This window comes from Canis aureus, chromosome 19 (genome assembly GCF_053574225.1).
Source record: "Canis aureus isolate CA01 chromosome 19, VMU_Caureus_v.1.0, whole genome shotgun sequence".
NCBI classification, from domain to species: domain Eukaryota; kingdom Metazoa; phylum Chordata; class Mammalia; order Carnivora; family Canidae; genus Canis; species Canis aureus.
This window is the reverse complement of record NC_135629.1, coordinates 49,050,138-49,063,594: the sequence shown is the minus strand read 5'-3', so window position 1 is coordinate 49,063,594 and position 13,457 is coordinate 49,050,138. Positions and strand designations below refer to the sequence as shown.

Below are 13,457 nucleotides of genomic sequence, written 5' to 3'. Positions count from 1 at the left end.
TGTGTTCCAATAAAACTTTATTAACAAAACAGGCAGATGCCTGGATCTGGACTGCATGCTGTACTTTGTCAACCCATAGTCTAAAGGCTGGATTAGATCTCAGACTGATTTGTTAATAATTCTTTATTGACTAAAAATGGGATGTTGTAAATTCATGACATATCAGGAGATACATAGGTCAGTTTGCCCACCATTGATGATATTAAGCTTCATTAATTTCAGGTGATGGCTGTCAGATCTCTACATTGCAAATGTACACTTCAGCCTTTGTAATTAGTTGGCAGTCTTGAGGTGATTCTTTGGTGCTATGGTCCCAGCCTGCTCTCCAAAGCCTTTCAGTCAATGCTTTTAGTGGCCACTTACGGGATATTGAAAGAATCATGCTCTTCTAATTCTGTTGTATTTTCTGCATCTATTAGCTGATATTTTAAAGTATCACTATGGATACATGGATATGTTTATTTAAAATATAATCTTGTACAGTCATTTTCCTTGATATTCAAATTGACACAGAATTGGTCAGAGGAAACCCACGTAGAGTTTCCTGTAGGTTTAACTGCTCTAGATTTAGATCTTGCCTAGGCTGCATGAAGAAGGTGAAATAATATGTTATCTTGAAATACATTTCACAAAATGTGTAGTAGCTGTATACACCTTTTTCCACAACTCAACTTAAAAAACATAAAGATGCAGATTCTAGTCCCAAGCTCTAATTTTGCTCTGATGAAATTTTTTTCTTCACATTTAAATTTTGTGAAATCAGAAATTGGATCTTCTTGATCTGTTCCCAGCACGTATTTTTGGAATAAAAAATTAGTAAGTCCTTAGAAATGGAGAGTGAAGTTGAGGCATGCCATACAGAGACCAACTGGTCTACTTTTCTGTAACCAAAGTGTTTTCTGGGATGTAATACTTCCAGCACTAAAACTGGGAATGTCTTGAGCAACTGGGATTAGTTGTTTACACTATATGCAGGTATGTGAATTACTTTCCTCTCTTATGCTATTTTAGGAAAGTCCTATGGGGCAGGTTTTCCTTATTATATATCATCAACCCGAGGAAGAATTTTTGTAGAAGAGGCTTCTAATGAGATATTCGGTAATAGTTCTTGATTATACTGGGAGTAAGATGAGAGTGTTGTATGCACCAGAAAATCCAAGTTTCTAGCAACTGAATGTCAAATATTTCCTGCATACTTTCTCCCACAGTGGTGCCAAGAAGAGTTATTTGTAACAAACATGAAAAAAGCATTTTTTATATTCTTTGTCCAAAGGATGGCAGCCAGTATTTTCTTCATTTTCTAAGAGACAAGTTCATCAGGTTTAGCTGTTAATTATAATTCTCCTAAGAAGGAAGGTGTAAACATGATTCTATGTTAGAAAGTGCAAGATGGGTACACAGAAAACTACAAAATACTGTCAAAAGAAGCCTAAAAAGAGAAAAGGTTTTTGTTAAGCTGAACATACAAATGCTCAGTATAATTCACATTGCTGGGATTTCCCCTCTGTCCTCTGTGATTCTCTAGTGGGGTTTTGAAGTATTTGTGTATTTGGAAACACTAGGAATGATTGCAAACTTTGAAGAGAAGTCTCCATTCCAGCTTAATACTTATTTCAATTTAATTTTATGACTATAGATACATATTTATTGTTCATCACATACAGGGATGGCATAGAGTGACTTGAGATAATTAATGTGCGGTGACTCTGAGCATCTTGTGTAACAGTGTTACAGATCATTACTTACTGATTACTTGGTTGACCACAGCATCTTTTTCTGTTTATGAGTACTTTGTATTTTGTCACTAAGTACAATTAAAAAGGGATTGCACCCATGTCACACAAGGTGGGTGCTTTACAATTGTGGGGAAAGAGGACAGTCATGTACAAGGGTCAACATGAGCATATAAATGAATGAAAGTATAAAAAGACCTCCTTTCAAGACAGGGAAGTGCCTTCAGGGGAGTCCAGGAGAAAACCAAGTGTGAGCCATCCTAGGGCACTGACTGCTATATACAGGTTGTCCAGTGAGGTAGGCACGAACTTCCCAAGAGGATTGGTTAGTGCTCTGGGAACACTGCAAAATCTTACCACACTGTGTTTGGAGGCATTGGACATGGTCCCACTGGAGAGAGTGTACTGCTCAGACTCAGCTTTGGTTTTCCTGACACCTTTGAACCATTTCTTGTATTGCTCTCGGACCTGCAGAGGCAAAGCATGCTTGGGTCAGCTCATTTGAGGGGACAGAAGTGGGGAGGAGTCCCAGGTGGGAGCTGGGCAGTGATACCTGATGGCTGAGGAGGCAGTACACCAGGAAGATGAAGACACCCTGCAGACTGTTGATGATGGTGAATAGGTAAGCCATGATGTGGGCAGCTGGACCCACCTGAAGGACGCCCAGGCACCATGTGCAGCCCAGGATGAAGAGCTGAGCTGTGGCTTTAAATGTCAGCATCCTGGGTAGGAAGAGAAAGGAGGCTCATGATGCCTGCACAAAGAGCAACACAACCAGAGCTGGTTTTATATCTACTCCATGGATGCTTCTGACTGAGTTGTGATTGACTTTGATCTTTATTGTCAATGATTCCCTAAAAAGAAACACTATTTGGATCCAGGATGGCATTTTGACTTGGACTGAGGATTATGGTGACACTACAGAATGTGGGTCTCAAAAAGCTCATGATGTTTCATGAAGACCCCCAATTTTATTCGACCAACATTACCCAGAGAGTTCTGTGCACCTGGCTTTAGGCTGGGGTCAGGGCATTCAACAAAGACTTCTATTCTTGCAGGTCTTAAAGTCTAGTGGAAACCCAAAAACAAATGATCACTTATACCCTTTGCAAAGTAAGTTACTTCTGCTCAGGTCCAATCTAGGGCTGTTCCTGTCCTCACCCTCCCCATGAATGAGCCAGGACATGCTTTGCCCAGCATAGAGGCCACTGATTCTGTGCAAAGTTGAGGAGAGCAGAGGACATTCCAAAACTCTCAGATGATGTGATATGTGGATGATGAAGCTGAGTTCACTGGGTGCAAGAGAAGGGGAAGGCAGAGAGCAGAGCATGCATGAAGGTATGGGCATGATGGGGTGGAGTGGTTCTGGAAACTGCTATGTGATTTCCTGAATGCATTATAAGGGTATGAATGTTCTCAGGACCTTTTTCATAGGGCCATAGTAGCAATCCCTGCTTATCAGAACAAAGCTGGTTCTCTCTGCAGCTGAAGTAGTTTATTGGTGGGGTGTGCACAGATGGAATGTTTTTGGCATGGGTGTCAGTAACAAACCACAGAATCTGAGCTGGTGGCCAAGGAGGGTGGTGGCACCTCTCTCCTCCAGTCCCCTAGGGAGCCCTGTGAAGGGACATCAGAGCCTTGGAGCCAGGAGGATAATGCTCTGTATGGGTGGCGGTGTGTACCTCTGACCCATAACACACCTTGTGTTCCGGAGGGTGGATACATCTCTGTTGAGTGAAGAGAGATTCTTTTTCACAATCCAAAAGGTCATCAGAAAGAAAGCCAAATTTATCTGCAGAAAACCCACAGATATATTACCTACACTCCACATCTGGCAAAATTTCCTCTTTGCTCACCCAATACCTAACCCAGCAGGGAAGATTTGAGTTTCAAACAGTCCGAGAAAAGCAGACTAAACACCCAGTAGTAACTCAGGCCCATGTCTGTCCCGTAACTTTGATGACCACTTCAATGCAATTTGCATGGGAATTCCGAATTTTAGTCCTGACAGTGCCATGTCTCAGGAAACACCTTAGTCCTGGTTTTACAATGGGAATTCCTGCCTCCTGGGAGCCTCTCATCATTCCTGGGGCAACTGGAATGATTGCTCATCCTGCCTGTAACCCTCCTGATACACCTGGCCTTTGAATGATCCTCAGCTGGGCAGGTGGGCTGCTCTGATATCATGCACTACTCACGGAGAAGATGGTGCAGATGGGGCCAAGGAAGGTCCATATAAATCCCTTGTCTGTGTGGAGCCAGCACCTAAGAGAGATGGAAAGAGATTCAAGAAAATATGGGCCTTGTGGATTAATAAATAAACATCTCCCTCACCTCCTAGTGTTTCCTCCTGCTTCATTCATTATTTTATTACTGCTTTTTTTTTGGTTAAAACATTTAACATACCCTCCTACCAAACTTTAAGTATATAATACACTATTGTTAATGATATGTACTATGTGCTATAGATCTAAACTTATTTATTTTTGCAGAACTACAACTTTGTATATGCCTTTGATGGTGGCAATGGTCATGGGTATTAGCCCCAAACTCATCAGGTTGTGTACATTTAATTACATACATCATTTTACATGTCAATCACACCTTACTAAAGTGGTCTTTAAAAAAGATGAGTTCCTTTCAAAAAGCTCTTCTATATCTTGGCTCCCAGGTATGCTGGCAGAAATAAATATAATTTTAAAAAAGAAAATAAAGGTATTGATCAACAAATTATGTTTTTTTTTGACAAATATTGAATGTCTCTTCTATGTTAGGATCTGTGCTTGGCTCTGAAGACCCAGATGGATTAGGGTAGAGTGGTCTCAGTTCTCAGGGGGACATCAGTGATATGGGAGGATCAACAATTAGCCCTTAGATAAAAACAAGATGATTAGTTTTATGATCAAGTATGAGGAGCTCAGACACCTGCACCCCGATGTTTATAGCAGCAATGTCCACAATAGCCAAACTGTGGAAGGAGTCTCGGTGTCCATCGAAAGATGAATGGATAAAGAAGATGTGGTTTATGTATACAATGGAATATTACTCAGCCATTAGAAATGACAAGTATCCACCATTTGCTTCGATGTGGATGGAACTGGAGGGTATTTTACTTATTTAAATAAGTCAATCGGAGAAGGACAAACATTATACGTTCTCATTCATTTGGGGAATATAAATAATAGTGAAAGGGAATAGAAGGGAAGGGAGAAGAAATGGGTAGGAAATATCAGAAAGGGAGACAGAACATGAAGACTCCTAACTCTGGGAACCGAACTAGGGGTGGTGGAAGGGGAGGAGGGCGGGGGGTGGGGGTGACCGGGTGACGGGCATTGAGGTGGGCACTTGACGGGATGAGCACTGGGTGTTATTCTATATGTTGGTAAATTGAACACCAATAAAAAATAAATTTATAAAAAAATAAAATAAAATATTGTGTATAACATGCAAAAAAAAAAAGTATGAGGAGCTATGAGGACATGTAGTTGGATCCATAACTTGGTCCAGAGTATAGGAAATCCAGATACTTGGGAAGGGTTTCCCTGAAAGAACTGAATTGTATTTATGCTGAGATATGAGGGGTGAGTAGGTGTATAGACAAGGTGAAACTTTTGGACCATGGAAGAGATGAGTAAAAAAACACAAATGAAACAACACAGTGAGCCTGCCCCAGTGGTACGGCTCATGAGCACTACATACTTTATTCCTCTTGAGGACACAGGTACTCACATGCCCACAGGTCAGGCATCTCAAGACCACTCTGAGAGCAATGACAGAGTTGGACTTCAGCCCCAGAGAGGGGAGCTGTGAGTGAGGTGGGAGGTGTGAGGGCCAGGGAGAGGGTCAAACGGACCCAGCAAGAAGCATCAAAGTGAAGCTTTGAAGGGAGGCAAATTGCAGCCTGTGGGCCAGGGTGGTTACCACCTGCTGTTGTAAGTGGGTTTTACTGGAACGCACAGTCCTTCCCTCCTGGATTGTCTGTGACTGTTTCTGTGCTCTGATGACAGAGCTGAGTAGTTGCAGCAAAGACCAGAGGGCCCACAAAACTAGAAGTCTTGATTATTTGGCTCTTTATGGACAAGTTCCCTGACCTTTATGCTCAACTCCCTAGGGAGGCTAGCTGGCCAGGGCTCGCTGATGTAGCTGAGTACTCATGTCATCAGGATAGGTGTGTGTTGTGAGTGCCAGACTGCATGTGACCAACTCTGCCATCAACCTGCTGTGTGACCTTGGCCATGTTAGTGAATCTCCTTGTATCTCAGTTCCTCATCTGTATAATGGCTTGATACTAGTTTCTACTTCATAGGTTGTGGGGGGATGATTTGAGCTGACACACAAAACAGTGATTGTATATCAGAAGTTGTTTCTAGATCTTAGCTGTGGTCAGTTACTTCATCATGCAAATGACCCTCTGTTTCTTTTAAAATTAGAAGAGAGGGCAGCCCGGGTGGCTCAGCGGTTTAGCGCCACCTTCATCCCAGGGCATGATCCTGGAGACCAGGGATCAAGTCCCACGATCCCCACGTCAGGCTCCCTGCATGGAGCCTGCTTCTCCTTCTTCCTGTGTCTCTGCTTCTCTCTCTCTCTCTCTCTCCCTGCCCCCTCTGTGTTCTCTCATGAATAAATAAATAAAATCTTAAAAAAAATAAAATTAGAAGAGAGTTTACACAAATCAATGCCATCTATTCATTTCAGTTTTACTTTCTGGAGGATAAAACTGCCCCTCAATCAATGCAATAAATACTATATTAATATATATTTACTAATACATATAAAGCTATTTATATTATAGACTGTATCCATTAATATAAAATAGCTATTAATATAATATACACTTAATATTTATTTATTTATTTTTTTGTCTTTAATATAATCCTTTTTATTTCAGCCTTTCTGCTTACTTCTCTGACCAATTACAGTTTTTTTTTTCAACTCTAGAATATATGTAAAGCCATTCAAAATTGTTAACTAGTGCCCCCGTGGGCAACAATTTACCAACTAGAGTACAATCTTTCTGGAATGTTCCTTCTATATTTAAAATAATGAAATCTAAAAGATTAAAAACCATCACCTCATTTATCTTAAGTAAAGATTAATTTGTAATCATTAAACACCATTAATGTTATAGTAATGTACAGCTATTAACATAATGCACAATATTATTTAAATAATTATTAACATACTTTATAATAAACATTTAAAATAATTACATCCTAATGACTTAAAAACAATTATTTCAGTGAACACAATCTTTCACCAGGTAGATGTTTTTGGAGTGGTCATTGACCTTTTCTCTGCCTATCATGATCTGATGGAATTAAATCATTATTGGTTCTATGATGGCCATGGTCATGCTGGAGAAGAGGACAGTGGAAATTTGCACTTACCGGGTGGGTGTTCCATAAAGGTGAGGCCTGGATGCAGCAGAAATGGCCACAATTACAGCCGGGACTCCGTAGCCCACAGGGAACATGAGCTTCTTCATAAGCATGCTCACACTGGAGTAGTTGATCACTTTCAGGTTGCGTGCAGTGAGGAAGAGGTGTAGAGCCTCCAGCAGCATCCAGGTGAAGGAGGCCAGGTAGAGATAGTGTAAGGCACCCGCAATGATGGAGCACAGCATCTGGGGGAGGAGAAAGGTGCCACCAGGAGTGATTGTCAGAGAGGAGGGTGGCCCCAGGACCTGTTCCATACCTTGCATTGGAGAGAATGCTCATATATATGGTGGAGTTGTCAGGAGACGATTTGTCTTCTAGTTCGTTAGTCAATGTGGAATAGGCTATTTACCCTTCAAAATATCCCTGGGACCCAATATTATTTTATTAAGATATCAATGCAGCACAGCTCCATGAACTGAGCATCCTCTGGGGCAGGGCAGGGGCTCCTTTGAGACTGTGTCAATACCTTGATCTTGGTCTGGTCAATGGCGATGAGGAAGAGCAGGTGGGCCAGGAAGAGGCAGATTGAGAGCTGCAGGTGGAGGGAGGTGCTGGTGTTCTGGATTGCTTTGCACAGCAGGAAGGTGAGGGCTGCCAGGAGGAGGCACAGCAGAGAGAGGCTCAGCCCCATGTAGGTGATCACAGCCAGCACGGGATCATCCTCCTGGGATCCAGCCAAGAGAAGCAAAGACATCACAGTCACATTTTCCTGGTCTGGGGTAATGACTCTTCCATTTAAATTTTTTTTTTGTTGTTGTTGTAGTCAAGTCAGGAAAGAAGGAGGCAGGTAAGTTTATGTTTTTGATTAAGTTCCTCCAGGATCAGAATGCTAGAATTTTATGGAAATCTGAACTGATTAACTCAGTCCTTGGAAGTGAGGAGTAAGAGAGTCCTTACTTAAGACAAAGCTCTGGAACCCCCAACGGTTTATTTTACTTTACAGATCACCGAAGTAAGTCTTTGGTTGTAATCCAGAGGAAGTAACCAGTTCACGTGGCCAGGGGAGCAGGCAAACATAACTCCTAACCCACTTTCACTCACTGGCTTTCCTGGCCCCATTGGACCTCTGCCACCACGGAATCTTTCTTTTAAGGCCCCAGAGAGCCCCTGTCTATAGCCTTCTTGTCCTGAAGACCCCTGTGATAGGCAGAATTTTAATTTGGCAATGATAGAATGTGTACACACAGTTTCTTCAGTTAAAGCCATTTAAGGTGCTGCTGTGAAAGGATTTTGGAGCTGTAATTCCCGTCCTGTGTCTCTAAGAGAGGGAGTCTATTGTGGGTGGGCCTGGCCTAATCATGTTAGCTCTTAAAAGCTCTGGGTACTCTGAGAGAAGATTCAAAGTTTGAGTGTTTGCGGTGAGAGGGCTCCTCCTGCTGGCCTCTGGTTAAAAATGGCAATACACTGTGTAAGAGCCCATGACAGAAGGAATGGAGGTAGCCCCTAGGAGCTGAGCAGGGTCCCCTGCTCACAGTTTGCTAGAAAGTGGAACCCCAGTCTTACAACTGCAAGGAACTGAAACCTGCCAGCAACCAGGGAGCTCACAGGAGGACCCTGAGCCTCAGAGGAGGATGCGGCTCTGGCTGATTTCAGACTTGTAAGACCCTGAACAGCAACTGAGCCACACCATGACTGACTGCTGCTCTGAAGAAACCACAAGATATAAACATCTGTTTTTTTTAAAAAAGTAATAGACATGAGGTGCAGCCCCTTTCAGGGCTCTCACCTGCACATCGTAGTGGGCCATGAGGACGGCAAAGCTGCTGAGGTGGGTGCACTGGCAGGTGGTGCTGGTATCTCTACTGTTCACCATTGTGCAGCCTCTGGTGGACCAATGACCAGATCCATCCTGACTGTGCTCCCAGAAGACACAGAACACCTTTTGTGTTGGCCCAGCGGTCACTGACTGTAGGAAAAACATAGGTGGGAGTTGGTGGTTCTGGTGCTCAGAAATGCTTATCCAAAGCTGGCTTGCAAAGGGCTTTCCTGGGGGAATGATGCACTAATGGGGGACCTCCCGCAGAACCTCAAGGCTGAGTTAGGCAGCGAGGCTGTGCCCAGGACCCAGGTTCCTTCCACATCCACAGCCCCATGCCATCAGCACTCACATGGTGGGAGAAGATGAAAGTGACGGGGGAACTGAGATTCTGGGTGACCTTGTTGCTCATAAATGCAGAGATGACATCTGAGAGCAGGACAGGGGAGGGTTCTTGCAGCGAGATCTTGTGTGCCTCATGCAGAACTGCCTGCTTCTCAGGCTCCACGACCAGAGGGGCTTCAGCCAGCAACTTGCCCATCCCCGGAGTGGAGATGAGGCCCACCACAGAAGGGCCTGCAGGACGAGACCGATGTTGATATCTTGCGGTGCACAATGAACCCCGTCCTCCTCAGATGGACTCTTTGTGGTCCCACCAAAGCCCCCTTTCCCTTTAATCTTCAGTTCCCTGTTTGTCACATCCTTTGGCATCTTGTGAGCTTCCTCCCATCTCGGCCATTACCTGAGTCACCAGAATCATGCACCACATCCCAGTTCAACATCATCTTCACCTGATTCTGACTCAAGATGACATTTCTGTCTCCTTGCTCCCACAGTTTCAGGGACAGGTCTGTATGATGTCAGAGTTATATAAGGGAGTAAGTTAGTATTTGTGGCTGTAATGGTTGGTATAATATCATTTTATGTGTGTATATAGATATATTTTTATAAAAATATTTAATACATTACATAAATCTATAATATAGATACTGTGTATATAATATAAAAATACACAAAAACCATATAATATATAATATGATGTTGAATATTACATATTGTATAATTTATGGAATGCACACATAATATATAAGTATAATATAGCATATGCATATTTTAGATAGCATATGTAATTTTAATATTTTATTTAAATTCAACTTGCCAAACATTATATGGTCTCATTCGTTTGGGGAATATAAAAAATAGTGAAAGGGAATAAAGGGGAAAGGAGAAAAAATGAGTGGGAAATATCAGAAAGGGGGACAGAACATGAAAGCCTAACTCTGGGAAACGAACTAGGGGTGGTGGAAGGGGAGGTGGGTGGGGGGTGGGGGTGACTGGGTGACGGGCACTGAGGGGGGCACTTGACGGGATGAGCACTGGGTGTTATTCTGTATGTTGGCAAATTGAACACCAATAAAAAAATAAATTTATAAAAAATAGTGAAAGGAAATAAAGGGGAAAGGGGAGAAAATGAGTGAAAATATCAGTGAGGGTGACAAAACATGAGAGACACCTAGCTCTGGGAAATGAACAAGGGGTGGTGAAAGGGGAGGTGGGTGGGGGTTTGGGGGGACTAGATGACGGGCACTGAGGGGGGCACTTGACGGGATGAGCACTGGGTGTTATGCTATATGTTGGCAAATTGAACTCCAATAAAAAAAACATCACAAGAAAATAAAACTATAAACCAATCTGTTATGAACATAGATGCCAAAATCATCAATAAAATATGAGGAATAATTTTATGCAAGATTGCTCAAGACTTGTACATAGAAAACTGTAAACCATGTTCATGGGTGGAAGATTCATTATTATTATGGCAGTAGTCCTCTCAGAGACGTACAGATTCAATGCAGTCTCTAGCAGGATTCCAAAATAGTTTTAATTATTTAATTTTGCAGAAATGAAAAAGCTCATCCTAATCTTCACAGGGCATTGCAAGTGGGCCAAATACTGAAAACTATCTTGAAAATGAAAAACAAAATTGGAGTACTAAAAAAAAAAAAAATTGGAGTACTTACACCTTCTAATTTCAAAACTGATTACTAACTTACAGTAATCAGAACAGTAGGGCACTGACATAAAGAGAGTCACACAGACCAGTAAAATAGAATTGAAAGTCCAGAAACAAACCCATACATCTCTGGTTCATTAATTTCCAACAACTGGTGCCAAGACCCTTCAGTGGAAAAAGAGAAGTCTCTCAACAAAAACTGGCACAAGTCCTGGCACATCTGGCTATCCACACACAAAAAAGGAAGCTGGAAAAATTAATTCAAAATGAGTCAAAGACTTACATTTAATTTTTTAAAAATTTATTTCATTTTTTAAAATTTAAATTCAATTTAATTAATATATAGTGTATTATATGTTTCAGAGGTAGAATTTAGTGATGCATCAGTTGCATATAGCACCCAGTGCCCATTACATCAAGTGTCCTCCTTAATGCCTATCATCCAGTTACCCCATCCCCTACTGCCCTCCCTTCCAGCAACCCTCAGTTTGTTTCCTATAGTTAAGTGTCTCTTATGGTTTGTCTCCCTTCCTGATTTTATCTTATTTTATTTTTCCTACCCTTTGCCTAAGTTCATTTGTTTTGTTTCTTAAATTCCACATATGAGTGAAATCATAAGATATTTTTCTTTCTCTGACTTATTTCACTTAGCATAATACTCTCTAGTTCCATCCATGTTGTTACAAATGGCAAGATTTCATTCTTTTTGATGGTCAAGTAATATTCATTGCATACATATATATACATATATATACAAACCACATTTATATTATATATATATAACATATATATACAAAACACATTCTCTTCATCCATTCAGCTGAAAGACCTACATTAATGAGCTAAAACTAGAACACTTTGGAGAAAACACACTTTGGAGAAATCTTCATGGCCTTGGATTTGGCAGTGGATTCTTAGGTATGACACCAAATATCCATTTCGCAAAAGAAAAAAAAAAACCAGAGAAAATGAATTTCATCACAATGGAAGCATCTATTCATTAAAGTGAAAGACCATGGAGAAAGTGCAAAGATAATCTATGGAGTGGGAGAAAAAATTAGTGGATCATACGTGTCATAGAGAGCACACCTGAACTCCAATGTCCATAGCAGCAATGTCCACAATAGCCAAACTGTGGAAGGAGCCATGATGTCTTTCAATAGATGAATGGATAAAGAAGATGTGGCATATATATACAAAAGAATAATACCCAGTCATCAGAGAGGATGAATACCTACCATTTACATTGACATGGATGGCACTGGAGGGTATTATGCTGAATGAAAGAAGTCACTTGGAGAAAGACAGTTATCATATGATTTCACTCATATGTAGAATATAAGAAATAGTGAAAGGGACCATAAGAGAGAGGAGAGAAACTGAGTGGGGAAAAATCAGAGAGGAAGACAAACCATGAGAGACTCCTAACTCTGGGAAACAATTAAGAGGTTGCAGGAGGGGAGGTGGGTGAGGGGGGTAGGGTAAATGGGTGGCAGGCATTAAGGAGGGCACATGATGAGATGAGCACTAAGTGTTATACTATATGTTGACAAATTGAATTTAAATAAAATATAAAAAAATAAAAGAGTCTACTATCAGAATACATAAAGAACTCTTACAGCTCAACAACGAAAAGCCAAATGAATTAAAACATAGTCAAAGGACTTGCATAGACATTTCTCCAAGAATTTACACATATGTTCAACAATTTACAGAAAAAGATGTGAAACATCATGAATCATCAGAGAAGTGCAAATCAAAACCACCATGAGATATCCCCTGACATATACTGAAAAGACTACAGGAAAACAAACAAACAAACAAAAAACAAACAAACAAACAAACAAAAACAAAAAAAGGAAAGTACCAAGTGTTGCTGAAGGTGTAGAAATTGGAGCCCATTTCTGGTGGGGATGGAAAATAATTTGGTGGTTCTCAAAATGTTGAACATAGAATTACCCTATAACTCACAAACTCCAATGCTAATTGTGTATCCCCAAAGAACTGAAAACAGTTATTCATCCAAAAAACATGAACCCATTTTCATAGTAGCACTATTCACAATAGTTGAAAAGTGGCAACAAACTAAATGTTTATCAGTGCATGGAGGGCTGAACAGGTGCTGTATCCATATGCAATGGAATATTATTCAGCCATAAGAAAGAATGAAACACTGATAGAATCTACATCATGGATGAACCTTGAAAACATTATACTAGGTAAAAGAAGCCACACTATGAAGCAACATAGTGCATGATTCTCTCTATATGAAATGTCCAGAACAGGCATAGAAAACAGACCGGTGTGGCCAGGGATTGAGGGAGAGGAGAAATGAGGAATGACTCCTGAAGGAGGCACAGTGCTTACTTCAGGGCTGATGAATATATTTTAGAAGTACAGGCGATGATTACAACTTTGTAGTGTACTAAATGCCACTGAATTTGGGCACCTGGGTGGCTCAGTTGGTTGAGCATCTGACTCTTGATTTCAGCTCAGGTCATGATCTCAGTGTCATG

The 13,457-nt window shown here is 41.2% G+C and overlaps 1 protein-coding gene across 3 annotated transcripts in view; it reads right to left on the bottom strand.

Annotated features, from left to right (window-relative positions):
• The window catches only part of LOC144290415 (adhesion G protein-coupled receptor E2-like), a 30,336-nt gene continuing 16,879 nt past the window's right edge, over positions 1–13,457 (bottom strand). For all 3 annotated transcript variants that reach the window (XM_077859623.1, XM_077859622.1, XM_077859621.1), the window contains 10 exons: positions 9,670–9,777; positions 9,280–9,503; positions 8,898–9,077; positions 7,638–7,835; positions 7,121–7,356; positions 3,932–3,998; positions 3,434–3,525; positions 2,287–2,455; positions 2,091–2,201; positions 1–1,344 (listed from right to left, as the gene is read on the bottom strand). In XM_077859623.1, coding sequence (XP_077715749.1) covers positions 1,330–1,344; positions 2,091–2,201; positions 2,287–2,455; positions 3,434–3,525; positions 3,932–3,998; positions 7,121–7,356; positions 7,638–7,835; positions 8,898–9,077; positions 9,280–9,503; positions 9,670–9,777 — 1,400 coding nt within the window. In that variant the 3' untranslated portion in view covers positions 1–1,329. The remainder of the gene's footprint in view (positions 1,345–2,090; positions 2,202–2,286; positions 2,456–3,433; positions 3,526–3,931; positions 3,999–7,120; positions 7,357–7,637; positions 7,836–8,897; positions 9,078–9,279; positions 9,504–9,669; positions 9,778–13,457) is intronic.